Below are 14,205 nucleotides of genomic sequence, written 5' to 3'. Positions count from 1 at the left end.
ACACACACACACACACACACACACAACTTTACATTTTTAAGTGGCTACATTTTAAGTGGTTATATAAATATTTACATCATATCCTTGCTTTTGCCTTTTGGCCTGCTAATCCTAAAATACCTGGCCCTTTAAGAAAAAGTTTGCAACCCCTAACCAGATTTATCTAGACCATTACCAGTTGATGTGAGTACCAAATGTTGGAAAATACTGAGTTAGCCCAATTTCCCTCCTCAACCTCCACCATTTTACAGTTGAGGAAGTTGAGACTCAGTGAATTTGTGTAACTAGCTCAAGGTCACATAGCCAATGGATGCCAGAGTTAAGTGCAGGGAAGTCCTTAGTTTTCTGACTCTCAGCCCATCTGCTTCTCTTTCTGGAAACACAGTTGAGCCCCAAGGCACACTTATATAGCAAATCAAACCTCAATACTAAGAGGGGCAGGGTTGTGTGATTCTAAAACCAAAGATTAATTCTTTACAATGCTTGAAAATCTGCCACCACCACCACCACCATCATCGTCAAATATGCATGAGAGGCTAGGTGCGGTGGCTCATGCCTGTAATCCCAGCACTTTGGGAGGCTGAGGTAGGCAGATCACTTGAGGTCAGGAGTTCGAGACCAGCCTGGCCAACATGGTGAAAACCCGTCTCCACTAAAAATACAAAAATTAGCTGGGTGTGGTGGTGCACACCTATAATCCCAGCTACTCAGGAGGCTGAGGCAGGAGAATCGCTTGAATCCGGGAGGCAGAGGTTGCAGTGAGTGGAGATCATGCCACTGTACTCCAGGCTGGGTGACAGAGTGAGACTCTGTTTCAGCAGCAACAACAACAACAACAACAACAACAACAACAAACGTGCATGAAAACTCCTCTCCAGATGTAACTGTCTAACCAAGTTTGAATTCTGTCACTTAGGCACCTTCTCTGGGCCATCACCCAGGAGTTTCCACCCTCTGCTGGGAAGTCTTCTCTGATGCCTGGAGAGGGTTAATGTGCTCTGCAGATTATCGTGGGCGTGGATCTCCTCCTGGGAGCCCTATCAAACAGACTTCAAGGCTGCCTGGGTTTGGACTGTGATTTTCCCATGGATTGGCTGGTTTTATACCCCCAGTGCGGGGGACAGGGAAGGGGCAGGATGCTGAGGGATGGGGTGAATTTATGAGGGAGGGAAGGGCCCCAGGAGCTGAAAGCCACTTCTGTATTCTGGACTGGACTTCAGAAAAATTCCTCTAAGTGAGGGCGGAAGACAAATATATCCCTTTTCCTTTGGGCCAGAAGGCTCAGAAAACTGAAGAAAAGGATGGCAGGCCTGTGATATGACACTGGGTTGGGAGAAAGGAGAAGTGAAATCTACATGGAAGAAAACAGAAAACAGTCCCTAGGTTTTCAATGTCAAATAAAGAATCCATCAAATACAAAATGCCACAGTGGGAATGAGATCTTCCTCATCTATGCCTGACTAATTGCTCTCTAATGTCATTTGCTATTTAAAAAAAAGGGTCATTTGGTGAATTGAATGGAATTACATAAAACCAGGAATACTTTTTGATCAATAGAATTTTTACCTCCTTTAATATTATTCTTTCTCCTCTTTACGCCAGCCCACTCACTTGATTTGTAATCTCTCTAGTGCTATACACATCACTGATTCTGATTCCCTCTAGTAATTCCTTCTAAGCCAAATTATATCCATTAAGTTTTCGTAAAGGTCCTTTTGAGGTGTGCCGCATGCTATTTTTCTTCTGTAATTATTTCTTGCTTTTGGAAAAAATGTCTTTTATAAAAGCAGAAAAAGGTGTTTTTTTCTCCCTAGGAGCAGGTCTTATTAACTCTGGGCTCTCTACAAAAGACCTTGGCTACTTAGCCAGCATGCAGTAGGTGTGAGAGTTCAGGGATAATGGCTGCTTTGTATTCAGCAGGCCCTCTTCCCTAGGCCCTCTAAGGTCCTTGCAATAATTGAACATTTTAGCGCTTAAGGACTTTGTCAGTGGAGATAGAGCAGGATGGGTGGGAAAAGGCTGGTGTTCGGAGCCCCCTTTCTCAGCAGTAACATTGAGGCCCAGGGATATGCGAACACAGGCCTGAGGTTGGGCCAGGCCTGTTCAAGGGGGGGTGATATTGCTCCCATCTTCAGGGGACAAAAATGGGTTCTTGAGGGTCAAAACACTGAGATTTTTTTTTGAGACAGAATCTCATTCTGTTGCCAGGCTGGAGTGTAGTGGCGTGGTCTCACCTCACTGCAACGTCCACCTCCTGGGTTCAAGCAATTCTCCTGTCTCAGCCTCCCGAGTAGCTGGGACTACAGGTGCATGCCACCATGCCCAGCTAATTTTTTTTTTAGTAGAGACGGGGTTTCACCATGTTGGCCAGGATGGTCTCAATCTTTTGACCTTCTGATCCACCTACCTTGGCCTCCCAAAGTGCTGGGATTACAGGTGTGCACCACTGCGCTTAGCCAAACTGAGATATTAATTACAGTGTTTTATCACCCTCCAAAGGTCTACAGTAGGTGTATACTATATCTCTGGTATTCACATTTCTGGTGGGGAGATGATTAAGAAAAAATGATCTAAAAAGGGTCCTTAGGAGAAGTGACAAAGAAAAAAGGCGGAGAAGAGCTGCGTTAGATAAACCTAGCGTCAGCGTCAGGACTGACGGGGGTCTCCAGGGAGATCTCTTGGCCTGCTGTTCTGGCCACACTTTTCATTTTGTGAGGGACTGGCTGGCTCATTCTGGAAGTAGCCCCAGGCTTGGAGTTATGCTTCTGCTGCTTGCCCCTCTCCAAATCTCAGTTCTTCAACTACTAAACAGGAACACAAATAAGACAGCCCCCAAGCTCTGCCCTAACTCTGTGACTTTCTGCAGACACCCACCTGATTGAGCCCACACATCCAAACCTGGGCACCCACACACATATGCATCTACATTGATTATATTTGGATTTTTTGGGTCAAGCAAGTCCAGCAAATTGGAGGGGAGTGCAACCAGTACACACACAGACTGAATTTGTAGTGCAGAAAAAGCCCCTGACTTCCTCTTCTCCCTTTTCTCCTCTGCCCACTGCCTTCTACCACAGTTGGATGTAGATATCTCAGGACAGCCGGACATTCTTTGCCTGGGCTAGCCAGGCACCTTAAACACTCTGGACCCTCACTCACTGCCCACCAGTAGATCCATGGCAGTTGGAATCAGTTTCCCCCAAAGTAGTCACCATTCTAGCTGTCTGGTAAGTAGGAAAGGCTCAAGAATGGTTAACACAAGGTGGAGGAATCAGGTGGGCTCACTTCACACATGAGAAAGACGGCTGCAGGTACCTGTGGGAGTGAGGCAGCGATGGCATGGAAGCTGAGGTCCCCGGGAGCCTCCGGTGGCTTCTGAACCCTTCTCAGAGCTGGCTCACACACCAAATGCACACAGAGAGGGTCCACCCAGTTGGAGGGACAGGCCTGTGGGCTTCTCAGCGTAACACAAATCAGAGGCAGCAATAACAGGTGTGGTGCCCATGGCCTGCTCAGCCTCCCAGAGAGAGGGGAAGGAGCAAACCACTCAGCCTTGGCCAGTTTGCCAGAGGAGGAAAATTCCTTCCTCACTCCGGTGGTGATCATCAACTTCACTCTGGGCGTGTGACCAAAAATCGACCCAATTAAGCATCTCCACATTGGCTGTTTACGTGCCAGATCATCACTGGGCAGAAAAAGTCCACGAGGGTGCAAAATATAGAAAAAAGGGGCCAAGAAATGGATTCCTTAATTCCACCCTCTGGGTTAGGTATCACTAGGAAGAAAATCAGTTTTCCTTCCCCAAAGCCTCAGCAACACCCAAATGTTCACTCCTTCCCAAGCCTTTTGAGCAAGGGAGGGTCAATTTCCCAGCCCTTGGACCTCCCTAAGAAGGGGCCCATTGAGGAGAACCCAGTGGAATATTTCAACACTCACTGCTAAAGAAAGATTGAGGGTTGGGTGCTTGAGTGTTTGTTCTTCTCGCAAGAACCCCAGCAGCTGTGAGAATCAATTTGCTGACCTCTCGTCAAGTGACTCCTCATTTTTCTTTAGCTTGCTTGGGGAGTTTGCATGTTTGTTTGTTGATAGCTATTTTTCTGAAGGTGCAGTGAAGATCTAAAAAAAGTATCCCATGTAGTTTGCATGGGCTTCAAAGCAAAGCTTACCAGTTTTGGGTTAAATACATCAGGGATTAAATCCTACCTCTGCTGCAGCGGGCGTGGGGCACATTTCTTACTGCCCAGCCTGCAGAAATTCTTAAGCTTTTTTTCATACAGGTGTGGTATATAAACATTCATGCCCCTCTTTGAACTCCGGTTTCCTCATCTCTAAAATGGGGATTTTTTTTTTTTAAAACATGCAATCCTCAAGATGTCTTGAGGATTTGAGAAAATTTATTAATATATGCAGAGATGGGGCATAAGACATATATTCAATCCTGTTTTAGAAGGAAAAATCGAACAGCCATCAACAATGTATCTAGAAATTTGCCACTCTGGTGACTTATGAAAAAGGGAGACGACCAAACTGAAAACCCCAGTCCGAGACTACTTTAGATTAGGAAAAACATTCTGGCAGAGAACACGAAGACAAAACAATCAAGCCTTCACTTGGATGGGCAAACCACCCCTTTCCCTGGGTCTCTGAACTAGGACTGAAACACAGAGCTGCCTCCTTAAGTCACCTGGCCTTTCTGGCCCCGGTTTCCTCATCTGTCACATGAAGCAGTTGCACCTAACGATGTCTGACACGCTTCCGGGCGTACAAAACGCTCATGCATCCACACGCGGCCCGGCTTCAGCCTGAGAAGGGAGCTTGTGCTACCGGTGGCCGTCAGCAGGGGGCAACCTCGCAGAAACCCACACTGCAGAGTCTGACAAGACCTGAGAGCACAGTGGAAAAACCCTAACCATTGCTTTTCTGGAAGCGTTCTCTTCTGGGGAGATGTCGGAGGGCAAACGGGTTTCTTTTAAAACTATTTTATACAGATAAATTCCTGCAAAAATGCCCCAAACTATAATAAAGCAGTTCTCTGTATTGAGGGGGTGGGGGACAGTGGGCAGGCCGGCGGGGAAAGGAATTCAATCAGGGGAGAAGGGTAGGCGGGTGGGGGGGGATGGGGGGCTTTCCTTGAAACTGAATATTTTTCTGCGTAAAATCCAGCTTCTCTTCCTAAAGACAACTTAAGGGAGGGTAGAGAACTGCCTGCCTGGGTGCCTTCTCTTAGTTCTCCTTGGTTCAGCTCAGGGATCCAGAGGGAGTGGGGTCTGTGAGGAGGGTGGGGGGGCCGCACGGCCTGCAGAGGCAAGCAGGTCTCTCTCAGACAAGCTGTCACATCCGTGTCAAACAGCTCCCGGGAGGCCCCGGGACTGCACCCAGCGCAGAGGCCAGCCCTGGAGCTGGAGATGGACGAGCAGACCCAGGCCCCAGGCGGAGCCTCTGAGCCCCAACACCCCCTAAGATTCATCCAAAAAAGCAAAGGAAAGGCGCTTACGTGAGGACCGCGGTGGCTAGGTCCAAAGAGGAGGCTTTCAAGGCAAGAGAAGGCAGGCGCTCCCAGCACCAGCGTGCAGTGGAAATAAAGGCACCTGTAGCCTTGTGATATAAGTGACACCTACAGACAGGTCCGTTTGGTTTTTCAGGTTTATGCACAGCCCCTTTGATGACGGTGACATACAGTGTGACACGGCTCCTGGAGGGGGGGAATGGTTCTCATATGCAGAAAGTTTACCTTTATCCTGCTTTTGTGCCCAGCTCACCCCGGCCCTGCAACCCCCCACCCTCAGCCCAGGGGATTCAGTAAACAAGCAGAAAATTCTTGTCCCTGGGAGCTGTGCGGGATGGTGCGTTTGCTGAGGAATTTTCCTCTGTGCAGGCTGGAGGGGAAACGCAGAGCATCTCCCCTGGTGCCAATCTCTGCTGCTTCCCTCCCAGGCTGGCTGAGCCCAGTGCTTTTGTAGATCACTCATTCTCCTTTTTTCCCATGTGCTGAGAAGGAAGAGCATTATAGGGCCAGTGTTAAGATCTCAGGATTTGCAGCTAGATGACTTTGAATTCAAATTCTGTGTCATTCCCTAGCTGTGCTACCCAGAAAAACGTACCTAACCTCTCTGGGCTTCATGAGTCTAATGTAAATGATGGGGCCTCTCCTCATGACTGCTGTGAAATTCACATGAGACCAGGCAAGCCCTCTGTTAGCTAGGATGACTGCAGCATTGTCCCTGATAGAGCACGTTCAGCAGGACTCCCCCTTGCTATTTCTTCCAACCTATGCATTCCAACCAGGAGAAGGGAACAGGCAGCTCAGAGAACTGCTTTGGGGCCTTTTCTTCCACTTTTTATCCCTAAGTACCAACAGGGCATCAGACACATTAACTTATTAAACTTCTAATGCTTGTATGTAATGAGCTGTGCAGCGGCTTCCTTTCCCCTCCTCTGTTTTGCAGATGGAGAAATGAAGAGGCTTAGTGGCCCAGTCAGGTGTCCAAAGCTAATTGGCCAGGGGGCCTGATGTGGATGCCAGCTCACAGGTGCCTCGCTGAGAATTGCCCGCTTTTTTTTTTTTTTTTTTTTTTGAGACGGAGTTTCACTCATGTTACCCAGGCTGGAGTGCAATGGCGCAATCTCGGCTCACCGCAACCTCCGCCTCCTGGGTTCAGGCAATTCTCCTGCCTCAGCCTCCGGAGTAGCTGGGATTACAGGCATGCACCACCATGCCCAGCTAATTTTTTGTAGTTTTAGTAGAGACGGGGTTTCACCATGTTGACCAGGATGGTCTCGATCTCTTGACTCGTGATCCACCCGCCTCGGCCTCCCAAAGTGCTGGGATTACAGGCTTGAGCCACCGCGCCCGGCCTGCCCGCTTTTTTAGTACTTCTCTGTGACAACAGAAACTCTGCCTAATTTAGGCTGTGAAGCACAGTGTCCCACGTTATTGATAAGGCAAGTATTTATAAACAGAATGCTGTTTTGCATTCTGCTTCTAGCCATCTTGGGCAGCCGAGATGTTGTATTCAAATGGCAGACTCTAAGCTTAAAAGTGAAAGCAGGGACTGGTTTGTTAGGTTTTCTTGGGATCACTGGGCATGGGTACAAACACACAAATACAAATACACATATAGTCTGAAGAAACAAAAGGCAGTTCATGAGAGCATTCAGGGTGTCATCATGGAAAAATTGTTGAAGAAAGGTAGGTGACTGCCTAGGCTGCTGTCTTGGCTGGGTCACCGAGGCTTCATTTTTCCCCAGTGGCAAAAGGAGGAAGTGGGATTAGAATAGTGATTTTTTCAAACTGCAACTTGAGGAGCCCCAGGGGTTCCCCAGAGCCCTTATAAGGACTTTTGGGGGTGAGAGGATGGGACTGGAGTAGAATGGGTTGGGCTCTAGACCACCACGGTCCTTCCTGACTCAATAAGAACATCTCAGCTTTTCTATAAATCTTCTGGGTAAGATTTCATTTGAACAAAAGAATCTGCTCTTAGAAAAGGTTTGCAAGCAACTGGATTAATGGTCTTTGGGCCTCGCTTACGCTTTACAATTCTGTGACTTCTCTTCCTCTTTGGTTTCTCGGGGACTGTGGGCTTGATAGTTGTACACACTAGGTTTTCCATTGTAGGCACTGGCCTATCTTGTCACTGGTTTCTCAAATGTCAAAAATGTTTCTTTCTGAACACATACATTCTTCTCAGTGGAGAGGTTTTTAGGGAAAACATGTTATTCTGATACTGTTTTTAGAAAAGAGCCTTTTGGCTAAAACAGTAACAGAATAACGTGTTTTCTCTAAAAGCCTTTTTCTATACTCTCTTGACTCAATTTCCTCCCCCAGAGGCTGTGGCTGCCCAACTGGCTCAATGATCTGAGTGTAAAAGTCTTCTGACAATGGATGTGTAAGACCATGAACTCTGTTTGTCTCATGGTCCCGAATGTATAATAGAGCATTTCTGGGTGCCTGTGTGTGAAATTACAGGCTTCTGGACCAGTGGATAAATGCTGTGATTAAGATAAACCCAAAATAAAAGAGGAATTTGACTCTAATTAAGCTTAACTATCACTTTAAACTTAAATTTGATTGGAGTGGAGATTTTGGATGATATTGAACATGAAGCATCTAAGACCTGAGTGTTGAATGACAACAAGAATGGGGACTGAGGATGGAAGAGGAAGGTAGAAGGACCAGGGTGGGGGGAGGGGACAGAAGAAGGAATGAGACATTTTAGAACTCTCAGCCTATCCTGATTCCAGTGTCCTGGCCGTACAGCAATAATTAACACTAATTGGGCTCATAATCATAACACAGTGGCTAACAAAGCAGATTCTGGAAGGAGACTTCCTACGTTTGAATCTCCGATCTGCCATTTGCTGTCTGGGTGAGTCTGGGAAGCCTATTGAACGTCTCTGCATCACAGTTGCCTCATCTGTAAAATGGGAAAAAAGGAATACATTTTTTGTAGGGTTTTTGTTTGAGTTAAATGAGTGAAAACTTGGGGAGTAAATGGAAGCCCTAACTAAGTGTGACTTATCTACATTTTGGCCTGTTACATTCTTACATTAAATTTTCATACATTTTCGACAAGGGAGTTACTGATCATCTCCAATTTACAGATGAGGAAACTGAGGCACAGCGAGGTTAAGTAAGTTGTTCATGGTCACACAGCTACGTGGTAGAGCAAGTATTTTAGTCTAGGATGACTGCCTCTGGAGCCCATCCTCTTAACTGCTGTGCTAATCAGTTTCTGGGTGCTCCTGGGGCAATTCTTTGGAGATAGGGAGGAGATAATCACACCTAAAGAGCATCTATGATGTGCCAAGTATTGTGCTAGGATGAGTCACCTGTATTTCCTTGGTTATTTTTCACAATTATTGTACAAGGCAGCTGTCACTACTTTCTTTTTTAAGACAAAGAATCAGAGGTATTATGCTTGCTGGGGATCACCCAGTTGGTCAGTTGCCAAACCTGTGTTGAACTCAGGCCTGACCGATGTTAAAGTCAAGCTGTAGAAACAGGAGCTGAAGTTGGCCTCTCTTCTTTTGCACTGGCCTCAGCATGGGCCTAAAAGAGGGCCGATCCCTCTCTGTTGGCTCAAGATCTCTAGGATTCATGGTTATTGCTGGCACAATCTGTCTCTTAGTATAGAGCAGAAATTCTGGTGCCTCATGGAATCTGGTGCCTAGCATGGTTCTTGAGGTCAAGAATGCACTCAATACCTACATGGATCATAAAATCCACGTGACTTAAAGGGCATGCCATTTGACAGAGGCTGGAGGCTCCCATCCAGTTTTTTTCACTACATATAAGAGGCTTCATGTCTCACCTGCTTTTCCTAGAACCTGCTCTCTTTAACCAAGGTCAACATTTCTTTGTCATTTACTTTTCCCTCAACCTGCCACCTTCACCACCAGCCCAAGAGGCAGCACAGGCTGAAGACAAAAGCAAGTCAGAAAAACAAGTTTAGATAAATTCATAGATGATGCCATTGGAAGGAGAGCTTTACAGTGTGATGGTGAAATGCACTGGCTTTGGATTAGACCCCTGTCACTATTATTCTGATATTATTTTTAGAAAAGAGTGTTGGAGAAAATGCAGTTTTCTATGCTCTATTGCCTTAAATATTTAAGAACAAAAAGATTTCTGTCAGTGGTTATATATGACAACAATCTCCTAGCACCTGCCACCTGGGAGACATTAGATGAGCTATCAGCTTTTCGGGGTCACAGTTTCCTCACTGGTGAAGTGTCTACTACGGTTCTTGGTGCATAGTAAATTTCAATAAATGACAGTTATTGTAATGGGCTATGGAGAGAGACACAGATATTGGTTGAGATCCCCAACCTTTGGGCATTACCATAACAAGTAGGATAACGCCCTTCCTCTTCCACAATGAATAGCTACCATCTGCTGAGCATTTACTGGGTGCCAAGAACTGTCTAGGCATGCTACAGATCTTAAGTCATTTAATTCTTACATCATTCCTAAAAGGTAGATACCATTATTATCACCTAAAATTTACTGATTAGGAAACAGGAATACAGAGTTGAAGTGACTTGCTTAATATCACACAGCAGGTGGAACACAAAGCAAAATTGGAGCTGCTGCAGGGTACACCAATGCACCATGTATGGAGCCTATGCACCAGAGTCCACAAGCTTTACCACTGTGCTACCATTTGGTACCTCTTGGCGAGGCAGAATCTAGGTTGAAGAGATACCAATTTTCTTAGACATCCAAAATTGCTGGTAGGATCCTTGAAAGGAAGGACAAGAGTCACAAATCTTTTGTTCCCCAAAATGCCTTGCACAGACTTGAGCAAAAGTAGGTGCTTAAGCAATTCTCACTGGTTGTGAATTGGTTGATTGCAAATAAGTGTTTAAGCAACTCTCATTGGTTGATTGTCGGTTCGTTGATTGGTCAGATTTCTTTTTTTACTTTGTTTCCTCTTTGGGTGCCTTCCCTCATCCTCCTACATCCAACTCACTCTTTAGCTGTTCCTGTCGCCATCCTGCTAACCACAAGTCCCAATTCGGTTGAGATCAACAGTCAGGTGGTTCCCTTAATAACTCTTCCTTGGCTATGAGTCTAAGGACAGTAAAGTTCTCTGTTATTTCCAGTTATGAAGGAACCCTGGAGGTTAAACAATGGCAAAGTCAATGGGAAATATTGTAATATAAAAATGACAGAATTTGATTTCATTAAAATCTGTAATAAAAATATTGATTTTATAGTTATAGGTTTAATTATTATAAGGTTTGTGAAATAGTTGATGTAACTGCATGACTGTATTGCTGGTCTTTCTTCTTGCAGTAAAGACACTGGAAGTCAACCTATTAGAGGTTTCTATATTTTGGGTAAGCCCAATGAATTTGAAGCCATAATGCCTCTACAAAGGCACAGATCTGAGAGGCACAGCCAAGGGGACCCTTCTCATTAGAAGGGTTCCTGAAGACAGGATTTTCTTTAGATGTTTTCCTATCACACATAAGAAATGGCAAGCATGAGGTGTGCTTTCTGAGAGAGCTGTTTGGGAGGGTAGTCTGAGGAATGGGTGACTCCTGTGGCCAGTCCACACTGTTGTTTAGAGGGTGGGCTGGGCTGATGGTGCTGCCATTGGAATCTTGGGCAGTGAATGAGGTGGTCCCTCCCCATCAAGCTAATTAGCTTGATGAACCTGGGATTCACACTAATAAAAGTTAAATTATCAATAGATTATCAATCATACAATTATTAAACACTTTTTCTGCAGGCAAGTGAACACTGGACTTGCTGGGAGAACTTAACTTTCTGAACCTGTTTCCTCACCTTTCCAGTGTGAAAGATGCAGTTTGATAATGTGTGTGATCACACACAGTGGCTTCCATAGCTCTAGACTAAACACCTCACTCCTGCCGATTGTCACCCATAGGCATGTCTTTGGTCAAGAGATCGGGGTGTAAGAATGTGAAGATGAAGCATGGGAGGTGAAAAGGGATGCTGGATCTATGTAGATCTATCCTCATCAGTCAACCAAGTCTTAATGCTAAGATGTTGTTGGTTATAAGATACCTCATTGATTTAACAATTGTCTTAGAGGAAATGCTATGTTAATTATGCAGATAGATAATAAAGCTTGTCCTGATATCAGAAATGTTAAAATGTCAATCTGGTAAACGTAACAATAAAAAAACCCAATAGGGCAGTATTTAATATCAATAAGAGGGATGTGAAAAAGAACAAGACCTAGTTGCAGCCTTCAAGGAATAGATACCCTAACAGAGAATTCAAGAAGAAATATTTAGAGGCATCATGTAATTCCAAGCCAAATTTTGAGTTAGGGGCTGCAAGACTTCAGAGAAGAAGAGCTAATAGGGCTGGAGCAGCCAGAACAAAACTTTCTGTAGGATTTGGTATTTGAGTTGGGTGATGAAGGATTGGGATCACCTGCTAGAACTGGATGCTTATTATGTGCTAAGCTCAATAGCTGTAGGAGTAGGGGCTGTTATTATACCCACTTTACATAAGAGAAAACTGAGGTTCAAAGAACTTCAGTAATTTGCCCAAGGTCACACACCTAAGTAGCAGAGCCAGGATTCAATCCTACGATAACCTAACTCAAAGCTTGGGCCATTGACCACTGGGGTCTGCAGTGTCTGGGTGTGGGGGGGCGTCTTTCAATCAAGAGGAAACCTGGCCATGAATGAAAGGAAAGAACAGGCATGGATAGCCCATGACTGCTACTTCTTACTCATGGGAGGTTGGTTCAATCTTACATGTGTCACTATGTGACGGTCCTGGGTAAGTTTTGAATCATGTGTCTGGAATATCAGCATCTATGAACAAGGGGACCTCTGACCCATTAACGGGGACCTCAATATTGAAAAGGGTTCTGATTTTGTCTACTCTTTAGGGACAAACTCGTGCAGGGAAGCAAAATGAGACTTGGTCTCCAGCTTTGATTCTGCTCTTACTCTTGCCCCATTAAAAATAAAATATGACTCCTACATTTTTCTGGGAGTCATATTGTTGTGTCTCTTCTCTTCTCCTCTCCCCTCCTCTCTTTCTTTTCTTTTTTGACAGAGTCTCACTCTGTTGCCCAGCCTGGAGTTCAGTGTTGTGATTTCAGCTCACTGCAGCCTCTGCCTCCTGGGTTCAAGCAATTTTCATTCCTCAGCATCCCAAGTAGCTGGGATTATAGGCTCACACCACCACGTCCAGCTAATTTTTGTATTTTTAGTAGAGATGGGATTTTACCATGTTGCCCAGGCTGGTCTCTAATTCCTGGCCTCATGTGATCTGCCTTTCTCAGCCTCCCAAAGTGCTGGGATTACAGGTATGAGCCACCGTGCCCAGACTGTGCTATTGTGTCTTATGGAGATTTGCTTGATTTTCTTTTTCCATCAACTCTGAAATAATCTCTTTTTTCCCTTGTCTTTACAATCTTTTACCATCTCCCACAGTTTCATTTGCCATTAAAAAGTTTATATGTCCAAGTTATACACTGAAATTTCCTGAGTTTGATTCTGTTTGGCAACTTGTTTAGAGAAATAGTCTCTGTTGCAAACACAGAATGACAGAATGGTATAAGAATTTAGGCATTATGCTTTTACAAAAATATTATGAAGTTTTCTAATGTGTCACTTTATTACAGAGTTTAACATCATATCTCAACAGAAATCCAGTGATTCTGGTACTGTTAAATCCGAGGGGAGATGCCTCATGACTCACCAACAAGTTCATGTCAACATGGGCTCACTTGTATGCCGAGCCTGCAGGTCTACGCAGGCTCCCTTAAAATGTGCCCATCCCTAAGGTCAGAGTCTGACACTGGAATTTTTGGAAATTATTGCGAAGCAATCGGAATTAAAGTGAAGACAGGTATCTTTAATGTCCTGGACATCACTGTTACCCACATCCCTGTTCATGAAACTATGTTTTAATTCTTTCTCAGTGTGTGAAGAGAGATTGGCAGGATTCTGTTTTGTTTTGCATGGACAGCAATATTTCTTTGGTTCCAAAGAACCAGTGAGATGTGGAACTTAGCTGAATATTTTTGAGTGATGCAATAATTTAAAAAGATATCCGTCTGGGCGCAGCAGCTCACGCCTGTAATCCCGGCACTTTGGGAGGCCGAGGCGGGCGGATCATGAGATCAGGAGTTCAAGACCAGCCTGGCCAACATGGTGAAACCCCATCTCTACTAAAAATACAAAAATTAGCCAGGCTGTGGTGGTGTGCGCCTTTAATCCCAGCTACTCAGGAGGCTGAGGCAGGAGAATTGCTTGAACCTGGGAAGCAGAGGTTGCAGTGAGCCGAGATCATACCACTGCACTCCAGCCTGGGTAACAGAGTGAGACTCCATCTCACACACACAAAAAAAGTTATCTGTGATTTTGCAAAAAACATAAGCCACATAAGAAGGCAGTTAAAGAAAAACCAGTAACAGAAAAAGCACTGGGCTTTGAGTCTAATTGACGTGGGTTCAAATCTCAGTTCTATCCTTTGGTAGCCAAGTTACTTATCTCCTTGAGACTTAGTTTCCTCATCTGAAAATAAATTGTCACTTCATATGGTTTTGGTTACAATTAAATGAGATAACATAATATATGTAATATTAGAAGCACTTAGCCCAGTGCCTGGTATATATTAAATACTCAATAAATGATTTTTACTGTAATGTCTCCATTTCTAAATTAGAAAAATAAAAATAATATTAACTACTCACTAGATAAATTGAA

General features: G+C 44.7%; 1 protein-coding gene across 2 annotated transcripts in view; it reads right to left on the bottom strand.

Annotated features, from left to right (window-relative positions):
• ELF5 (E74 like ETS transcription factor 5) overlaps positions 1-5,612 on the bottom strand; it is a 32,178-nt gene extending 26,566 nt beyond the window's left edge. Inside the window, exons 1-2 of one of the 2 annotated variants that reach the window (XM_037739254.1) lie at positions 5,495-5,599; positions 3,316-3,508 (exon numbers count right to left, since the gene is read on the bottom strand). In XM_037739254.1, coding sequence (XP_037595182.1) covers positions 3,316-3,341 — 26 coding nt within the window. In that variant the 5' untranslated portion in view covers positions 3,342-3,508; positions 5,495-5,599. Of the gene's footprint in view, positions 1-3,315; positions 3,509-5,494 lie in introns of both variants that reach the window. The other variant, XM_017530533.1, reaches the window with a different exon arrangement.
• Positions 5,613-14,205: the final 8,593 nt, after the last annotated feature.

Source organism: Cebus imitator, unplaced genomic scaffold (genome assembly GCF_001604975.1).
Source record: "Cebus imitator isolate Cc_AM_T3 unplaced genomic scaffold, Cebus_imitator-1.0 Scaffold66, whole genome shotgun sequence".
In the NCBI taxonomy this organism is placed as follows: Eukaryota; Metazoa; Chordata; class Mammalia; order Primates; family Cebidae; genus Cebus; species Cebus imitator.
The sequence above is the reverse complement of the archived record's forward strand: the minus strand, read 5'-3'. Positions and strand labels throughout refer to the sequence as shown.